Below are 21,520 nucleotides of genomic sequence, written 5' to 3' on the forward strand. Positions count from 1 at the left end.
GATAGCAATGTGCGGCTGTTTGCTGATGATGCTGTGGTGTACGGGAAGATGTCGTCGTTGAGTGACTGTAGGAGGTTACAAGATGACTTTGACAGGATTTGTGATTGGTGTAAAGAATGGCAGCTAACTCTAAATATAGATAAATGTAAATTAATTCAGATGAATAGGAAAAAGAATCCTGTAATGTTTGAATACTCCATTAGTAGTGTAGTGCTTGACACAGTCACGTCGATCAAATATTTGGGCGTAACATTGCAGAGCGATATGAAGTGGGACAAGCATATAATGGCAGTTGTGGGGAAGGCGAATAGTCGTCTTCGGTTCATTGGTAGAATTTTGGGAAGATGTGGTTCATCTGTAAAGGAGACCGCTTATAAAACACTAACACGACCTATTCTTTAGTACTGATCGAGAGTTTGGTATCCCTATCAGGTCGGATTGAGGGAAGACATAGAAGCAATTCAATGGCGTTCTTTTCGTGAATCGCTACTGAGGAAATTTAGAGGCCCAGCATTTGAGGCTGACCGCAGTACAATTACACTGCCGCCAATTTACATTTCGCGGAAAGACTACAAAGATAAGATAAGAGAGATTCGGGCTCGTACAGAGGCATATAGGCAGTCATTTTTCCCTCGTTCTGTTCGGAGTGGAACAGGGAGAGAAGATGCTAGTTGTGGCACGAGGTACCCTCCGCCACGCACCGTATGGTGGACTGCGGAGTATGTATGTAGATGTAGATGTAGGTAGTAATCATTATACCCTTGCCAACGTGTTTTCAGCACTCCCGTTTGCTGAATAGCTGGGATTATCTTAACCTGTATTTCAAACCCGTAGTTATCCTCATGAAGTTCGATGATTAGCCCGAATATGCTAGGTCGGCTTAAAATAGTAAACGCATTGCTCCCATCACTTTTGATATCCAACAAGACAGTCGATATATCTTTGTTCCTTACAGGATAACGCATACGTCAATTTCTTTAGCCGCACCTGGTTATTCATAAAATTTTAAGTTTAGGAGTACATGTTGGTACCAGCGTTAACAAGTACGAATGCACACTATCGCGAATGCACTCTCGAGGCTATAGCCAGTACGACATCCGTTGCTGCCGTACAGGGGTCGCGAAGTAGGGCCGAGGCTGTTTACTAGATAAGTTATTGCAATATGACGATGTATTACTATATCACAGTTTTTAGTTCTTGACGTTGTCCATTATGGACAAATCGTAGTTCCTTTTATTCTGAAGCAGGTTGGGTTATCCCACCGGAAACGTAGGTAAATCTAGGTAGACATTGCATTCAGGCTGTTGTTAATTTAAAATTAACTGTCCTCTTTGTGTGCTATCATTTTCCAAAATCTCGTTTCGATATCTCGTACGGTTTACGAGGTATGGGGGACGTTGTGAATATTTCATTCGAACGCGTGTGTGGTCGAGAGTGAACGCGCTACATCAAATCCTTTTTCTGGAGACTGGTTCAAATGGTTCAAACGGCTCTGAGCACTATGGGACTCAACTGCTGTGGTTATCAGTCCCCTAGAACTTAGAACTACTTAAACCTAACTAACCTAAGGACATCACACACATCCATGCCCGAGGCAGGATTCGAACCTGCGACCGTAGCAGTCCCACGGTTCCGGACTGCGCGCCTAGAACCGCGAGACCACCGCGGCCGGCTCTGGAGACTGGAGGCAGATACTGATGCCCTCCTAAGCTTAAATAAGAATTCAAAATTTTAGCTACATTTCATACAGTGCAATACGTAGTCTAATATGCACCAAACGCAAATTGATAACGACTCCCATTTTTCATTGCAATGTTTTCGGATTTTGTGCTTTAATGTGAAATATCACAATAACTACGACCATTAACGATATGACGGTTCTTCACCATAAAACTGACAAATAAAGCTACAAGTAAAATAGAAAGCTTTTTTTATCGAATAGATCTGTGAAATCGTTTGAGAAATAATGTAGGGCGTGCGCCTCGATCCTGTCAGTGCAGCACTTCGTCAGCTCTGGCTTTTCTCTGTACTTGGTGGTGACCGAACATCTCTCCAAGTTTCGATTCGTAAAATGCGCCTTGGCGTGGATGCAGATGGCAGCATTAGGGGCCAGGCGTGTCAGAGCAAGGTGTTAATGGAGCGGTGCGTCTGTTTTGTAACCTCGAATTCGCTAAATGTGAGTTGATGTTCAGCGATGATTCGGGTACAAAAGCCAGACAAAACAATCCACGGGTGGCACGATATATTCCGTGAGTCCGGCTGCTCATGTGGTGGGAAGGAACCAGGACTACTCGGTGGGAGAGAAGGTGGAGCGTTTGAGGGAAAAATTCGTTTAGAGCGCTAAGAAATCGACTGCGCGTGCGAGCCGAGAACTGCACACACCGCAGTCAACTATCCGGTGCATTCTGCGCAGACACCTCTGTGTAAAACCGTACCGCCTGCATTTGCTACACGCGCTGATTCCTCGGTATAACAGGCTTCGTGCTGACTCCTGTAGTAACTTGCAGATGCTACTGGAGGATGGCGGTTTTTCACAGACGTTAGTTTTCAGTGACGAAGTCACGTTTCATGCAGCTGGAAAGTTAAAATGTCACAACGTTTCGTGTGTGGGCACAGAAAACCACACGAGATTGTGCAACTCCTTCGCACGTCTTCAAAGGTTTATGGACCATTTTTCTTTACGGCGAAAACTGTGACTTGTTTCGTGTATCTGGACTCTTCTTCTTCTTCTTCGGTTATCAACCCACAGGTTGGTTGGCAGCAGCACGCCATTCCGTTCTTTTGTCAACTTTCTTCTTCATATCTGCATAGGTCTGGCACCCGATGTCATTTATTACTTGTTGAATGTAGCTTAATCTAGGTCGTCCTCGGCGAGTTCTTCCTTCAATGATTCCTTCTAATATTCTCTTAATGAAATTGTTATGCCGTAAAATGTGACCTATGAAGGTTATTCTTCTTTTCTGTATATTTCGCCAAAGAGATCTGTTTTCTTTCACTCTTCTGAGGACATCTTCGTTTGTAGCCTTGTCTCGCCAGCTGATTTTTTCCATTCTCCGGTAGCACCACATTTCGAATGCCTCTAATCTTCTCTTTTCTTCTTTTCCACTAGTCCAAGTTTCACATCCGTAAAGGGCTGTACTCCACACATAGGTTTTCATGACTCTCTTTCTTACGTCTAAACTAACATTTCTACTCGTCAGTAAGTTTCTTTTTCCATTGAATGCTATTTTGGCAAGTTGTATTCTGTTTTTAATGTCACTTTTGCTCCTTCCATCTGCTGTTATTTTGCTACCTAAGTAGTTAAATTCTGTAACCTGCCCTAGTTTCTCTCCCTTTATTGTTATTCGTATGGGTTCATTGTAGTTCAGGGCGCCACTCACCATCACTTTAGTCTTTTTCTTATTTATTTTCATTCCATACTGTTCTTTTAAGGTGTTTTCCATTTCATTGAGTGCGGCTTCTAAATCTTCTTTCCTTTCTGTAATTATGGCGATATCATCTGCATATCGCAACATATCTATTTTCATTCCGTTAAGTTTTATTCCTACTTCAATATTCTCTCTTATTTTATCTATTGCTTCTTGGATATATGCGTTGAAAATTACTGGAGATAGTGGGCATCCCTGTCTCACTCCTTTCCTTATTCTTGCTGTTTCTTCTTTGTTTTCCTTCTTAACTAAGGCTGTTTCATTTTGGTATATTTTAAAGATTATCCTTCTGTCATTATATTTCAGACCAGCCTTCTTCAGAATTCTAAACATTTCTGGCCATACAACATTGTCAAATGCCTTTTCGAGGTCTACGAAGGCTATAAATACTTGTTTGTTTTTGGAAATTTGTTTCTCAATTATTAGTCTTAAAGATAAGATTGCTTCCCTCGTCCCTACACCGCTTCTAAAACCGAATTGGTCTTCACTTAGAGTGCTATTCAATTGGTTTTCAACTCTTTTCAAAATTATTCTTATTAGAATTTTTGATGCGTGTGAAAGAAGACTGAGTGTTCGATGGTTTTCACAGTCCATAGTAGATGCTTTCTTAGGTATGGGGAATATGATGCATTTCTGATAGTCTTCAGGAACTTCGCCTGTTTTGTATATTTTCTGTATGAGTTGCAGTAATGTAGCTTTCATTTTGTCTCCTGATTTCTTAATTAGTTCAGAAGGTATATCATCAACACCTGCCGCTTTCTTATCTGGTAGTTCTTTTAGTGCTTTTTCAAATTCATCTTTCAGAATTGTGTCCCCTAGTTCTTCTTTCTCTACTTCTTCGCTTAATTCTATCATATTATCTGTTAGAGGGTCTCCTTGATATAGCTCTTCAATGTATTCTTGCCATCTCTTCAGCGTGTCATATCCAAATAGTACCTTGCCCTCTTTGTTCTTTATAGTTCCTGAAGATTTTACTTTCCGTTTAGCAAAGTTTTGTTTTATTGTTCTGTAGGCCAAGTCAGTTTTTCCTTTAACCATGTTTTCCTCCACCTCTTTACAAATGCTGTTGAGGTAATTTTCTTTTGCTTTCCTAGATTCTCTGTTTATTTGGTTTCTAAGCTTTCTATATTTGTTTTCGCTTTGCTCGTCAGAGGCATTTTTGTATAGTCTTCTTTCTTCCATTAGACAAATTATTTCAGGTGTTATCCACTCTTTCCTGTTTACAGGTTTGGCTTTCCCAATAAATTCTTCTGCTGCTTTATGTATGCCTTCTTTGATTTGTTTCCACTCCTCGTTAGTACTCCCGGGAATAATGTTTGATGCCATCTCATCAGTTTTCCGTGCATAAGGGATCACTAGTTCTTCAGACTTTAGGTTATCTCTGTTCCATACTTTGTTCGTTTTTCTCTCTAATCGCTTGAGTTTGAGTAAGCATTTCATCATTACAAGGTTGTGATCACTATTAATATCCGCAGACGGGTAGCTTCTGCAATCCTTGATTTGGTTTTTAAAACGCGATTTTACTAATATATAGTCGATTTGGTGTCTTCTAGTATCTCCTGGGGCTTTCCACGTGTACCTTCTTCTTTTATGGTGGTTGAAAAGGGAGTTCGCTATGACCAACTTGTTTTTGGCACAAAATTCAATTAGCCGGCTTCCTCTTTCGTTCCTATCTCCTAGACCATATTTCCCTACAATTCCGTCAACTTTCTCTTCTCCAACACTAGCATTCCAATCTCCCATTATAATTAAGTTCTCTTCACCTTTAACATAATTTATAACTTTGTTGATGTCTTCATACACTGTTTCTATTACATCGTCTTCTTCTGCCGATGTCGGCATATAGACTTGTACTATTACCGTGTTCTTTGGTTTGGTTCCAATTTTGACTAGTATTATCCTAGAGTTAAATTGCACATATCCTGTGACTAGATTCCCGAGTTTTCCTTTTAGAATTATTCCAACTCCACCGATTCCAGTTGTTCCTTGGTTAGTACCTGTATGAATGATACGGTAATTTCCTGATCTGAAGTCTCCTGGTTCAGGCCATCGCATCTCAGATATTCCTATTATGTCTGTTCCCATTCTGTCCATCTCTAGTTTGAGGTTCTCTAATTTCCCGCATTGGAGGAGTGTTCTTACATTCCATGTTGCTATTTTTAGTGTATTCTTCAACTTTGCCTGACCTTCCATTGTCCCCACCCGGAGATCCGATTGGGGGACTATTACTCCGGATTTATGTTTAACAGAAGATTCTGGCATGGTGCGCTACTGATTCTTGGGATATCTTGAGTGATCTTTAATGGAGTGGTATCTGGACGTACTGTAGGAAAAGCTTTTGTCGCAATTACAGCAGTACAGTTTAAGGTGTGTTTCTTTGTATCTGTGTATCTGTCTGTGGCATCCTAGTTCCCAAACGAAACGTCTGATTTTAATGCAGTTTTTTTTTATTTGAAAACTGGTTTAATCGGCATTGTTCGTAGCTCTATTCCATGAAAGTCTGTTCAGCCGTTTAAAATATCATCAGCTAAACTGCGTAAGAATGTTTTTTGCCAGCGCATTCTCTTGGTATACGCTACGTAATACATAAGAGCTACGTCAAGTTACGTAGTACCAGATTGTACAGGTCAAAAGTATCTAAATAAAAGCCTGTGAGAACATATGTTTATCTTTTACGGTTGACCAACAATGATGATTTTTGTCTTTTGTAGTAGCCAGTTTCAGCACCTGCAAAGCGGAAAAACTGTAAAAGGTACAAAAATAATATGTATTTGCCGTCTTCAGTTTAATATAAGTACTAGTACTGTGACTCAAGCGTTGTCGCGTCGGGAGACCGCTAAGTAAATAAAATAAAAACAAAATACATAATAGAAATGATGAAATATGAAATTTAAATCCAAGCAAGCTACCTGAGCAACGTAGGTTAATATCAAACTAACAATATCAGATCGTTGAGTCTAAGTCTTAATTAATTTACTCCGAAAAATTCGCAGTGTGGACACAACCTCACGCTTCTGCCCGTTCGGGTCGCCGCACTCGGTCAAGCCGCGCTCGCCGTTTAATGAAGCGTGCCTCGTTACGCTACAATCAAACCACAGATGGGTATAGGCCTCGTAAGACAAATTGATGCATGAAACTAGGTTCCTACGTAATTATGTAAAAATATGATATAAAATAAACAGGTAACTCTGTTCTTTAACAACTTTAGCCCAATTAAATATCGATTGGTTTTCATGTTGTACGTAATAAATAATTATAACTTCATTACCTATTTTGTGGTGGGACGTGGGACGCGCAGGTCTGGATGAGATGGTGCCAAACAGAAGAGCCTTATACCTAGCATAATGAAAGCATACTGTTCTAGAAAGGAAAGCTGCTGATCAGATTTTTTTTTATTTATTTAGCAGCCCCCGACACAAAGACGCTTGGACCAAAATATTACTACTTATATCAAAGGGAAAATGCATATTATTTTTTTAAACTGAAAGGGGAAATATGTATTATTTTTTTTTTACTTTCTAGAGTTTTCTATGTTAAGATTTTTAAAATTTTTTATTTACATTGCAATAGATGTACTCCAACAAGCGTTCTTTCAGATGTTCTTGATTACCTCAATCTCGAACTACCTCAGCGTTGCGTTGGACGGGCTTCCCATCTCGACTCTCCACTTTCTTCGTGGCCGCCACGGTCACCTGACTGAACTCTTAAGTTTTTTTTTTTCTTCTGATATGACGTCAAACATCGTGTGTTCCTGCCTAGACAACTGCTTAAATTGGAAGTGTTGCTAGGAAGGGTAGTTAATGCGGTCACTGATATCGACGATGACGTGTTGAAACGTATGTAGCAAGAGCCTGAACGTCTTATTCACGTTTTCTGCGTCACAAAAAATGGTTCAGATGGCTCTGAGCACTATGGGACTTAACATCTGAGCTCATCAGTCCGCTACACTTAGAACTACTTAAACCGAACTAACCGAAGGACATCACACACATCCATGCCCGAGGCGGGATTCGAACCTGCGACCGTAGCAGCAGCGTGGTTCCGGACTGAAACGTCTAGAACCGCTCCGTCACAGCGGTCGGCTGCTGCGTCACAAGCGGTCCCATATTGAACACCTGTAATGTGAGGTAAAACTTCAAGAGATGTCCCATCCACTCGTATATGTTTTGTTCTGGTCCTGTAGTATTCGCGCAGTTGTCTTCTGAAAAACACGAAGGTACTTACGAATAATCCTATACTAATCGTATGCCCGAGGTGCGACCCTAATAACATGTAACATCGCCTGTAGAAAGAGAGTGCCCAAGTTTTTGCAGGGACGCCATACGTAGCCGAACCAGTCATTGATGAACAGATCCATACAGCTACCAAATTATGAGATGATTACTGGTACGTTTGACCTACTGTTCCAAATAGTTTGTACAAGAACGAGTGATATAAAGGGTCAGTCGCTGTGTGTTAAAATGTTTCAGAATTCGTCAAATCAGAGAAGTATGCGTGGCTCTCAGACAACACAGCTGGTGTTGCCTTGGAAGACCAAAGACTCCACAGCTTGCTCACTACAAATATGTACAAGAAAGGCTAAATCATGGTTACCGAGAACGTTAAAAGAGTCATCCTGGTTTATGTACATGACAGCCTGAAGCAACTAGTCCAAATTATAGTGCGACAGACATCCTCAAAACATCACAGAACCATCTCCGTCCACACAGTGCGGATCAAGCGCCCTATTCGGCTATCGATGCTCTCGTCAGCTTGCATCATTTGAAAAGAGGCGCGGTGGCGATTTTCAGACGACACTAGATGTCTTCACTCAGCTACTATTTTGTTTGGCCTATAGAAGACGTACAGCTTAAGGTGCCACTGTAAGCACCACGCTTTTGCGAGGTTCTCGACTCCAAATATCCGTCGCATGCCGTTAGCAATGCAAGGTTCTCTCGGGAATCTGGTTGAAATGGACATGAGTTAGTCGACAGCGGAAATTCTTGTCAAGTTTAAAACCGATTCCCATCGATTAGAGCCTGACGATCGTCTCCGAAAAAGTTCAAATGGCTCTGAGCACTATGGGACTTAACTTCTGACGTCATCAGTCCCTAAGAAGTTAGAACTACTTAAACCTAACTAACCTAAGGACATCACACACATCCATGACCGAGGCAGAATTTGAACCTGCGACCGTAGCGGTTCCAGACTGTAGCGGCTCTACGCGCTACAGTCTGGAACCGCGCGACCGCTACAGTCGCGGGTTCGAATCCTGCCTCGGTCATGGATGTGTGTGATGTCCTTAGGTTAGTTAGGTTTAAGCAGTTCTAAGTTCTAGGGGACTGACGCACTCAGAAATTAAGTCCCATAGTGCTCAGGGCCATTTGAACCATTTGAACCAGACTGTAGCGCCTAGAACCGCTCGGCCACAGGGGCCGGCGATCATCTCCGATTCCTGTCGGTTAGCAAATTTTACGAGCACTGCTCTTACGCCGTGTTATATGCCAGCGTGTGTTACACCATTCCGCGTAGACATTTTGGACAGTCCGCACTGATATACAAACGAATCGGACAACTTGACTCATTGAATTACCACGTTCTGTCACGGCCGGCCGTGGTGGCATAGCGGGTCTAGGCGCTTTAGTCTGGAACTGCGTGACCGCTACGGTCGCATGTTCGAATCCTGCCTCGGACATGGATGTGTGTGATGTCCTTAGTTTAGTGAGGCTTAAGTAGTTCTAAGTTCTAGGGGACTGATGACCTCAGATTATAAGTCCCATAGCGCTAAGAGCCATTTCTGTCATGTCTCATGTCGACTATTATTACTGGGCGGATTGCGTACAACAGACTGGCGCATACCGCTTCACTGCCATTAGCTGCGGAATTGACGGACCACCTGGTATCATCTACAGCGCTCTAAAGCGACCAATGGGCCCTTTTAAGGAAGTTACTAATATTTCATTTAGCATTTATATAGGTTGTTGGTACACCAATACCGCTGGATGTAAACGTGCGTCCCAAGTTAAAAGAGGATAAATTTTTGTTATGAAACATATGTATCTTAACCCATTGTTTATGAGTTATACGCCGGCCGTTGTGGCCGAGAGGTTCTAGGCGCTTCAGCCCGGAACCGCACTGCTGCTACGGTCGCAGGTCCGAATCCTGCTTTGGGCATGGATGTGTGTGATGTCCTTAGGTTAGTTAAGTTGTTCTAAGTTCTAACGGACTGATGACCTCAGATGTTAAGTCCCATAGTGCTTAGAGCCATTTGAGCCAATATGAGTTATACGGCTTGAGATGTAGTGCTAATGGTACATAGCACACCAGACCAAGCCATACCTATTATTATGCATCTAAGCCTTCACTGTGTGCACCCAGTTATGTCATTCTTTAATTTATGTGAGTACGAGGCCGCAATTCCTTGGAGTCACACACAACACAAATAAATTCCTGTCGCAATGTGCCGTGCGTATACCAGCAGCGTAATCATGTTCCAAGGTGTCTCCCAATATATGAAGTCCTGCGGACAGCAAGATAGCGCCGCGTCTTGTAGACTACTGTGATGTGCCGTCTTGCTCTGTGGAAAGCAAATACTGTTACGCGATAACTTGTGCCGGCTAGCCAGCGACACTTTGGTACTCCGCAGCGGATGCACGGTAAGGAATTCACTTCATTCAACGGTGGTTCAAAAATGGCTCTGAGCACTATGGGACTTAACTTCTTAGGTCATCAGTCCCCTAGAACTCAGAACTACTTAAACCTAACTAATCTAAGGACATCACACACATCCATGCCCGAGGCAGGATTCGAACCTGCGACCGTAGCGGTCGCGCGGTTCCAGACTGTAGCGCCTAGAACCGCTCGGCCACCACCGCCGGCCTCAACGGTGGTGCAATGAGTTCCTGAGCGACACAGAGTTAGCTCAACTTCGGAAACAAATATACCCAATCAGGAGTGAACTTGCCCTTACAGACCTTACGGTCCGAACGAGAAAGGTTGCGCAATGGTAAGATATAACTGAGGGGATCACAGATCAAATCCGTCCTGCCATCCACATTTAACTTTCTCGCGATTTCCCTAAATTTCTTACATTTGTGTCCTTAAAGGACCACTTTTTCATGTACCTCTCTCCTATTTTCCTGACATCCCAGAAGCTCTCTCCCGTAACTTTCCTAACTAGTACTCGAGGAAGAAGGAAAATTATAGAGAAATGGAATAACTGTAGCCTAGGAGGTTGTTCCCAGAATGAATCTTTCGGTCTGCACGTGAAATGTGCTCTGTCTTCAAAGTTCTTGGCAGATTAAAACTTTATATAGTCCGGGACTTTTCTCGGTTGGCTATATATTTTTTTCTCAAGTTTAGACAATACCAGCAGTTGATGGTTGAAGTGATCACTGTAGCAAATATCTACTAATACTAGTATTGCTGGCCCATGTTTTGAACACAACCGAGGTAGATTCTTCCTGTACGTCGGTCAGGGGCCTGAAGATGGTGAAGTAAAACGCTGAAACTGGTTACCAAATAAAATAAGGTTGAAAATGACGGCTGAAAGGTATTTAATTTGACATCCTCTGTCTACCTTAAGGGCCATTAAATATGTTCCGAGCCAGTTTTGTTTTACCTGTCCTCCACAAATGTTCAGTTTTCGACAAAATTTGGTTACTTTCAGTTTCCTTTTACATAACACAATTATAGAACAGTTAATATATACTGAAGAGCCAAATAAACTGGTACATGTGCCTCATATCGTGTAGTGCCCCAGAGAGCATGCAGAAGTGCCGCAACACGACGTGGTATGTCTCGACTGATATCTGAAGTAATGCTGGAGGGAACTGACACCATGAATCCTCCAGGGCTGTCCATAAATCCGTAAGAGTACGAAGGGGTGGAGATCTCTTCTGAACAGCAAGTCGCAAGGTATCCCAGATATGCTCAACAATGTTCATGTCTGGGGAGTTTGGTGGCCAGTAGAAGTTTTTGAATTCAGAAGAGTGATCCTGGAGCCACTCTGTAGCAATTTTGGACATGTGGTGTGTCGCATTGTTCTGCTGGAAATGATAAAGTCCATCGAAATGCACAATGGTCATGAATGGATACAGCCGATCAGACAGGATGCTTACGTACGTGTCACACATCAGAGTCGTATATAGACGTATCGGGGATCCCATATCACTGCTACTGCACAGGCCACACACCATTACAGAGCCCCCACCAGGTTGAACAGTCCCCTGCTGACATGCAGGGTCCATGGATTCATGAGGTTGTTTCCATACCCGTACACGTCCATCCGCTCCATACAATTTGTATCGAAAAATGGCTCAAATGGCTCGGAGCACTATGGGACTTAACATCTGAGGTCATTAGTCCCCTAGGCATACAACTACTTCAACCTAACTAAGGACATCACACACATCTATGCGCGAAGCAGGATTCGAACCTGCGACCTAGCGGTCGCGCGGTTCCGGACTGAAGCGCCGCTCGTCCGATCAGGCAACGTGTTTCCAGTCATCAACAGTCCAAGTCGGTGTTGACGGGCCCAGACGTATAGCTTCGTGTCTGCAATCATTAAGGTATACGAGTGGGGCTTCGGCTCCGAAAGCCCATATCGATCATGTTTCGTTGAATGATTCGCACGCTGACGCTTGTTGATGGCCCACCTCTAAAGTCTGCAGCAATTTGCGGAGGGGCTGCGCTTCTGCCTTGTTGAACGATTCTCTTCAGTCGTCGTTGCTCCTGATCTTGCAGGATATTTTTCCGGTCGGAGCGATGTCGGAGATTTGATGTTCTACCGGATTCCTGACATTCACGGTACACTCGTAAAATGGTCGTACGGGAAAATCCCCACTTCATCGCTACCTCGGAATGCTTTGTCTTATCGCTAGTGCGCCGACTATAACACCATGTTCAGTCTTACATAAATCTTGATAACCTGCCATTGTAGCAGCAGTAACCGATCTAACAATTGCGCCAGATACACGTTGTCTTATATAGGCGTTGCCGACCGCGGCGCTGTATTCTGCCTATTTACGTATCTCCGAATACGCATCCCTATACCAGTTTCTTTGGCGCTTCAGTGTAAATGCTGCCGCATTCGCACAGGACACCATTCACTTTTGGCACTTAAAGACATATATCGTCTTTAACGGGGTGCAACATATCTCGTATTTTAGACGCAGGCTGGAACACCGATCTCAGTTCACAACCCTGCAGCACGCGTTCTACCTGGCTGGTCGTTGCGTCACCGTAGATGTTGTATTCTGAGGAGGAAGATGGTGAACGTGTGGATCCTCGGATCCTCTATGACCTCATTCCTTTCCCCCATCTACTCCTATTCCTCGACCATATCCGCATACTCTGCACCTCCCGCCACCTTGATCGCCTCACCCCCTGGTTGCTCCACTCTTCTCCCGTCCCCACCCTCTGCCTGGCCTTCCCTGTAGTGTCCCCCCTACCCTCCATCTCTACACCCTTCATCTCCTTTCCCAAGGTGGCTTCCATCAGCTCCCCCTCCTGGATGATGCCCTCTCTCCCTCCATTTATCCCTCCTATCAACTCTGATCCTCACCCCCCCCCCTCCTTTCCTCCAACCTTTCCCTGGGCTCCCTCTCCCCCCCTTCCATCCTGTTTTCTTCCCACCTAACCTCTCCCTACCTCCATTCTCCACCCCCGTCCCCGAGTCCTTTTGTATTCCCCTCGGCTGCCTTCCCCACTCCCTGTCGCATCTGCCCAGCATCCCCCACCCCTCTTATGGGTCCTCATCCTCCATTGGCTCCTTTCCCCCCTCGCCCTTCGCTTTTCCTTTTCCTTCCCCCCTTTTTTATTTTCCCATCATCTGTCCAGTTTCCCCCCAACTGCTCTCGGCTGTGGTATGTCATCTTTGCCAACTTTTTAGTGCAGTGTTCCAGTGAATGTTCAGTGTTGTTCGTCTTTCCACAGTGTTGTGAACAGAAATCATGCTGTCGCTGGGTGTGAATTTTATGTCTTTTGCAAACAGAAACCAGACTGTCGCTGTGATTTTTAATTGTATGTCTATTATTTTACCTGTCTGCTTCATATGTATTTTATTAGCATCATCATCCCTTTGTTCTATGTTTAAAGTTCCACGATTTTTTTCGACATGTTACCATTTAAGTCTGATTTTATCGCCTGTTTTTATTATTTATTATCCATCTTTTTAAAACAATGTCTGTAGGCTGAAGAGCGGCATACTAAGCTGCTGCCAGCCCGCCCCCTTCGGGAGGAATCGAAATTGAATGAAAAAAAAAGTGAACGTAGAGTGAGAGCCCACTAGCTGCGCTGACCGGCGGCGCCCCTGTTGCAGCGCGAGGAGTCGATGAAGCGGCTGCTGGAGTGGAAGCAGCGCATGCTGCAGTCGCCGCTGACGCGCAAGCCGGGCCCGGCCCCCGGCTCGCTGCCCACCTCCGCGTCGTCGTGCCGCGGCCTGGCCCGCGCCGGGGGCAGCGCCGCCGCCGCCGCCGCGGGCGCCCGCCGCGCCTCACACCTCGACGAGAGCGCCGCCGCGCGCATGCGCAGCCGCTCGCACGACGGGAGGCGGCCCTCCGCGCCAGCTGCCGCCTCCCTGCCGCGCTACAACAGCTTCTCCTCCGACGACGAGGGTGAGTACCACCGGCTTTTGGCGGGATGGCAAGCGGGCCCGCACCGCTGCCCACTTCCCGTCGAGCTGGCGGGCCCGACATCACACGTCGCAACTTGCGACGTCTCTCGATCACTCGTAATTATTCCCATCAGCCCCTTCCTATTTGCGAGGTGCTTTCAACACGTAATGCAACACATTTTTCTCTCGACCAGTCTTGGTAAAAAAAAAAATCATTTCGTTCGTGACACCATCGTCATCCCATATGTCTACTCCAGTTAAATGTCAGTACTACGAGGGTCGCTCCAAAAGAAATGCACACTATTTTTGTAAAAATACAGTTTTCTTTCTGCATGTGTGAAAGTTTTACAGTGTGTAGATACATCCTTCCCGCTTGTTTTCAAACTTAGTTCAACCTGTTCCCGTGAGTGGCGCCGTCACAGCATGTCCTCAAGATAGCTACTACACTTGACGTTAGTCAGAAGCAACGTGCTGTCATAGAATTCCTGTGCTGTGAAATCGAGACAGTGGGAAACATCTGCAAGAGGTTGAGAAAGGTGTACGGAGATGCTGCTGTCGATCGCAGTACAGTTAGTCGGTGGGCAAGCAGGTTACGTGATGAAAGCGGGCACGGCAATATTGAGGATTGTCCTCGCAGTGGCAGGCCTCATACTGCACACACTCCAGACAATGTGCAGAGAGTTAACGAATTGGTGACTGCTGACAGACGCATCACGGTGAACGAATTGTCACGCTACGTTGGGATGGGGGAAGGAAGGGTTTGCAGAATACTGAAAGTGTTGGCGTTAAAAAAGGTTTGTGCCAGGTGGGTTCCCAGGATGTTGACAGTGGCTCAAAAAGAAACAGGAAACACTGTATGCAGCGAACTTTTGGAATAGTACGAGAATGGTGGAGATTAATTTCTTGGAAAAATTGTGACAGGTGAAGAAACATGGCTCCATCATTTTCCGCCAGAGACGAAGAGGCAATCAATGGAGTGGCATCGTGCAAATTCACCCACGAAAAAAAAAAAAAATAATGAAAACCACACCTCCTGCTCGAAAAATTAAGGCTACGGTGTTTTTCGATTCCGAAGGACTCTTGCTTGTGGACATCATGCCAAGTGGAACCACCATAAATTCTGATGCATACGTGACGACCCTGAAGAAACTTCAAGGTCGACTGAGTCGTGTTCGACCACATCGGCAAAAGCAGGATGTTTTGCTGTTTGCACGAAAATGCACGGCCACATGTCAGTCAAAAAACCGTGGAAGCGATCACAAAACTCGGATGGACAACGCTGAAACACCCGCCTTACAGTGCTGACCTGGCTCCATGTGACTATCATCTCTTTGGGAAACTGAAAAACTCTCTTCGTGGCACAAGGTTTGAAGATGACGATTCTCTTGTGCACGCTGCCAAACAGTGGCTCCAACAAGTTGGTCCGGAATTTTACCGTGCGGGTATACAGGCGCTGGTTCCAAGATGGCGTAAGGCAGTTGAGAGGGATGGAAATTATGTGGAGAAATGAAAATATTGCTCCTAAAGGATGTACTTACACACTGTAAAAGTTTCAAACATGTAGATTAGATGATGGATTAAAAAAAAAACTGTGCATTTCTTTTGAGGTGACCCTCGTATAACCAGTCTTCAGAATGGCGTCTGCAACTGAAGAGCGTTCCAAACAAAAGGCAGTTTGTGATTTTTTATTCTGAAAAGAAGACCATCACAAATATTAACAAGCATGTACAATAGGTCTACCGGCAGTGGATAAACGCACGGTAAGTCCTTGGGCGAACGTCTTTCGTCAGCAGTACAAGGAGAACTAAATCTGACTGATCTCCCATATGTAGACCTGCCGTACACGGCTGTGACGCCTGCAGTGCTACAGCGTGCGAGGTAACCGGCAAATAACAATCGAGCAACTCACTGCTCCACTTCACACCTCTCTTGGTAGTGCTCACATACTTGTTCACCAGGCAGGGTATTCAAAATTTTGTGCCCGCTGGTTTTCTCCCAGCCTGACTAAAGAGCATAAAGTGGAAAGAAGAAACGTCTGCACCGAACTTCTTGCTCGTTATTACGCTGATGGTGACAATTTATTGTTATACATTATCACAGTCGATGAAACACGGATTCACTGTTTTGAACCTGAAATGAAACGGCAATCCATAGAGTGGCATCACACAACGTCTCCTTCGAAGTCCAAAACAGTACTCTCAGCCGCTAAAGAGAGTGAAAGGGTTATTCTGGTTCGGTGGCTCAAATGGCTCTGAGCACTATGGGACTTAACATCTATGGTCATCAGTCCCCTAGAACTTAGAACTACTTAAACCTAACTAACCTAAGGACATCACACAACACCCAGTCATCACGAGGCAGAGAAAATCCCTGACCCCGCCGGGAATCGAACCCAGGAACCCGGGCGTGGGAAGCGAGAACGCTGCCGCACGACCACGAGCTGCGGACTTCTGGTTCGGTGTACTCCCTCATCGTCAAATGATCAACTCCGAAGGGTATTGCGAGACTCTTTGGAAACTGAAGAAACGATTACAGTGTGTTCTTAGCCACATAAATGCGAACGCACTTCTACGTCTCCACAGTAACACAAGGCCACATACAAATCTGCACCCCCGAGAGAAGATCACAGATCTGAGATGTAATGTTCTTACTCTTCTGCCCTCCAGCCTGGATCTCACACACTCTGACTTCCATCCGCCGGCCGTATGGCCGTGCGGTTCTAGGCGCTGCAGTCTGGAACCGCGAGACCGCTACGGTCGCAGGTTCGAATCCTGCCTCGGGCATGGATGTGAGTGATGTCCTTAGGTTAGTTAGGTTTAACTAGTTCTAAGTTCTAGGGGACTAATGACCTCAGAAGTTGAGTCCCATAGTGCTCAGAGCCATTTTGACTTCCATCTCTTTGGCCCATTGAAGGATGAAGTCGGCGGGAAACACTACAGCAATGACGGGGAAATCATTCATGCAGCAGGAAGCTGGAAGAGAGGCATACCAGTGGAGTGGCGTACAGGTTCTCACATTACGGTGCTATAAGGCCATAGAACACAAGGATAGTACATTGAAGAATGCGATTTTATAGCCAATGAACTGGGAGACAACATGGTGAATTTAGAACATGTATAAACCATTCTGCTTTGAGAAAAAAAAGTTGTATTACTTATTGAAAGACCCTCGTACAATCACAGATGGGCTCGATACGGGATACAGCATCGTTCAAGTCGGCCTCTTGGAGATGGACAATGTTACCACCAACTCATCGCGAATCACCAGTACATCCAGTCCACTATATGAAAAACTGGTCTCATGTGCTCGATTTTGAGTCTCACAACTATAATTCTCAGAAAATGTATGATGGTAGTAAATATTCTCTCATAGACAACTGAAGAAGACACTCCTACCAACTAGTGTGTAGCAACATAATTTGTTCAGAAGACGATGGCGGCGGGTCGTGACAGGCGTCTATCAAATACTGAAAGCGGTGACGGAGTCGTCCTGACTCGCGATCGATCAGCCACTACTCAAAACACCCGGGGATTGTTTATAACTGGATCTAACGATCGCACACCTCATTCCGTGGCAATCCAGACAGGCTTGATAAGATTGGTGACAGCTGACCAGGTTCCACACAAGGTTCCTCCAACCGTCATGAGTGAATCCAGAAGGGGATATCTTCTTGGAATTCAGGAAGCCAGCGGAGTGCTGCACACGAACCAACAGATGATGTTCCTACCCCATCATCCAGTGAGGTACGATGTTACAAGAATCAGAATCCAGTCCGCCTATATCAACATCCCTCACATGACCATACTTCCCACACCTGGATCAATAGTTGTTGTTAAGTGGTGTGCTTCGTCTTATGTTGTTTTCGCTGCGTTTTTACCCTGCTCATCACACGACCAGCTCAAATATAATATTTTGATGGCAGCAAAACAGCCACTGAACTCTCAAACCCTTGGCAAAGTTCGCCTCCATGATGAGCCGCGTTACACCCCAATGGTTGGGTGTTAGTACATCCGTATCCATATGATCTGATTCATCTTGCTTGCCAACTGGGCAAAATTCGGGTAACCTGTGTTGGGTATTATCGTGTGGGTGCTGTATACATGCGATAAAATTGGGAACCTGCTACAGTTGGTCTGCTGCAGTTTCTCAAGATCCTATACCCCAAGCTTGGGCGCCTGTTCGTCCGTCTATGCCATCCCACAGTCGACCTGTACCTCGAGAAAAACGGTGGCCCACTCAACATATGCTAATTCTGTCAAAATAGTATGTGACGGTGCGACACATCAAAATGATTCTAATGGCTCTGAGCACTATGGGACTTAACATCTGAGGTAATCAGGCCCCTAGAACTTAGAACATCGAACACATCCATGCCCGAGGCAGAATTCGAACCTATGACCGTAGCGGTCGCGCGGTTCCAGACTGAAGCATCTAGAACCGCTCGGCCACACCGGCCGGCAAGGTATTCGGCAGGTTTCCCGTGATTCTCAGGCTTATGCCAGAACGGTATGCCTCTCCCATTTATTCCTAATTGGGCTATCCCCGATTTGCCCCACTGTCAGATTGTCTGATATTTGGCTGAACAGAACTGCGACTCTCCAGTGAGCCGCATCTCAAACAAGCCGCCCCTCTCCTAGGAGTGGCGAATGAGAACAGTACAAAAAATTACTAAATAACCAATAAATAGCAACTAAAAGCTCTAGTTAGCATGTGCCAAGATGTAAATACGCTTATACAGAAAGACTGTATTTTCATTACTTGTACATGTCAAATAAGTTTATCTTCACACTTAAGGGTCTTTGGAATGTAAACATGTCAATGTTAAACTTTTAACTGATGATGTTGTGGTTATTACTGTCCTCTGTGCGAGACAAATAAATTTCCAGCAAAAATGAAAGTACACACATCAATGAAATGATTTAAACGTACACCTATATCTATTTCTGCCACTTGATGTAGGCACTGAAACAAAGGAATCATTCGTTACATGATTATATTTCAGTCTATAACCTCAGCGGAAATCCCAGCAAATAATCCGCAACAGACTTGAGATTAATGTGACGTGCATGTAACTGTAACGCACCTTATGACTGCAGTATTCTGCCGAAACGCGTCAAGCAGACTTCGTCTAATACGTAAGGAGGCCACTACAGACATATTCAGGAGGAGCCCAAGGGATACGCGCCAACATTGTGGACGACGACCAGAGATCTCGTCTATCTACAGTCGTGGACAAAACGAGCGAGACCCCTCGCCTTTTCGTTATGCTGATCCGCACAGCTTTAAAGTCTGCTATACAGCATAACAGGCAAGGCGATGAAGTGCTACCAACTTACAATGCAAGTTCGCTCAGCTGATGTGCTGCGATAACTACGAAAACGCCACAGCATCGTCTGCCACCACTTCGAGGCAAACGAAATACCTCAAGTATAAGCCAATGTGTTGTATTTAGATATCTGTGACTATGACTTGGATCTAAAGTGTGGTTATGGATAGTACGTATGCTCAGATTGCGAATCTAGCATCATGAATAAAGACAAAGGAAATGAATTAGGCGTCCTTCCTCCTCCGTAACATCAAATATATTTTAGTTATTCTTTCTTAAATGAACTGCGCAGAAAATCATTCACCAGAAGTCAATAACTTTTTAGTAACACCAGATGATATTAACAGCTTGCCGGCGCGGGTTAGCCGTGCGCTCAATAGCCTCATATAGCGGACCGCGCGGCTCCTTGCGCCGTCAGTTCGAACCCTTCCCCGGGCATGGATGTGTGTTAGGTTAGATAGGTTGAAGTACTTCTAGATCTAGGGGACAAATGACCTAAGCAGTTTGGTGGCATAGTTGTTAGAGCCATTTTTTGACCTTTCGCATAAATTTTCTTTATATAAACGGCCGTGTCTTTAGATTGCGTTGATGTAACTCACTTTTTTACACCACAAAGGGACCGTATACTGCAGGAAGTTCGATACATTTCCGCTTATTATGTCCACCCGTTCTCGAGGTAAACGGGTTTTAAGGGTTGGGTAGACAGATAGGTCGTCAAGAAAGTGAGACTAGTAGGGTTCCATTTTTACCGATTTACGTGACGAAATCCTAACAACGAAAATAGCTACCACAGTTACTGAAGATGATGACCGCATAATAATTTCCCCTACTCTTTATTCGAAATGTTCCAGTTGCAGTCGATACATCAGCATATTAATCGTAACTACGCTTTCCATCCAAATCACGTTTACAGGAATGCAAATAAAATCCATTTGCCTATACACGTGGTAAGTCAGATCCCACTATTAATGCCACCACGTTTTAGATATGCGAGCATTCCCATTACTAGCTACCTTAAGGAACACTTCGGCTAATGAACGTTTTCTCGCTGGGGTACGTCTAATGGAGAATTCGAAACATTATAGAATACGTTTGGCAGCTACGTCGCCGTTTATTTCCTGGGGTGGTACAGAATAATCCTACTAAATTTACTCGCTAATAACAGTTTTTTGTTATTTTGATAAACATCCCGAATGATTGTCATATAAGCGGTGACATAAACGTAGACAATTCATGTTTTTGAGTCCAGAAAGCTCTATGCAACAGAAACTGCAGATCATTTTGCCATTTTCATTGCGAAATTTCCGGCTTATTGATGTCTGTGGTAATAATAGAGGGCTGTTTGCCTGGGTTGTCTGCTAACGTAGTGAAAGGTGTTTGCTACTGCAAGGGAGGTCTGGTTTGTTTTCGGTTCTAATCTCGATGGAGGCTGATAGACTATCAGTAAAGCTATTTTAAGAAATTCTCGAACCTCTAATACGTTTTATTGCTACCTTTATTCTGTACCGGCGCCCTGTGGATGTCGATATGAAACTTTTGTAGAATTTCATACTTGTTACTGCCTACTTTTACCGCTTCTGTCAATAATTGAATTGACTTAAGTGTGGCACTGAATGCGTTTTAACTGAATTTCGTTATGAATCCTAACGCATCGCTAAATTTGCACACTTTCATGGTAGGTCAGCAACGGTAAGCCGGTATGACTGGTCTGAAAGTTGACACAGACCATGTCGCGGCCGAGTGCGTATAATATTTTGCTAATTCGTAACGATCTGGGGTACTTTGTCTTGTTAAAACAGTTATGTTATCTCAATAAGCTGAAATTCATTTTTATTAGTACAGTTCATACTAATTGGCGTTTCTTCTTTCATTTATATCTTATATTTAGGTGATGTGGTTAACACACTAATCAGCATTAATATAGTCTTACACATGATTGAAAACAGTCTGACAAATTTCGGATAGTTTTTCATTTTCACGCCTGTGCATAGCATGTTGGTAGCACTTGGTCGCCTTGCCTGTTATGCTTTGTAGCAGACTTTAAAGCTGTGCGAATAAGCATAACGAAAAGGCGAGGGGTCTCGCTCGTTTTGTAAGCGGCTCGTCGGCGGCAGCGTCAATTACTTCAACTTCCACACCGTGAAAAAATGATGGCCTCCTTGCAAGCACACT

General features: G+C 44.4%; 1 protein-coding gene across 1 annotated transcript in view; it reads left to right on the plus strand.

Annotated features, from left to right (window-relative positions):
• LOC126199424 (uncharacterized) overlaps positions 1-21,520 on the plus strand; it is a gene marked incomplete at its 5' end in the record, with an annotated part of 737,054 nt that overhangs the window by 174,119 nt on the left and 541,415 nt on the right. The window contains one exon of the mRNA XM_049936342.1: positions 13,729-14,139. Coding sequence (XP_049792299.1) covers positions 13,729-14,139 — 411 coding nt within the window. The remainder of the gene's footprint in view (positions 1-13,728; positions 14,140-21,520) is intronic.

Source organism: Schistocerca nitens, chromosome 8 (assembly GCF_023898315.1).
Source record: "Schistocerca nitens isolate TAMUIC-IGC-003100 chromosome 8, iqSchNite1.1, whole genome shotgun sequence".
In the NCBI taxonomy this organism is placed as follows: Eukaryota; Metazoa; Arthropoda; class Insecta; order Orthoptera; family Acrididae; genus Schistocerca; species Schistocerca nitens.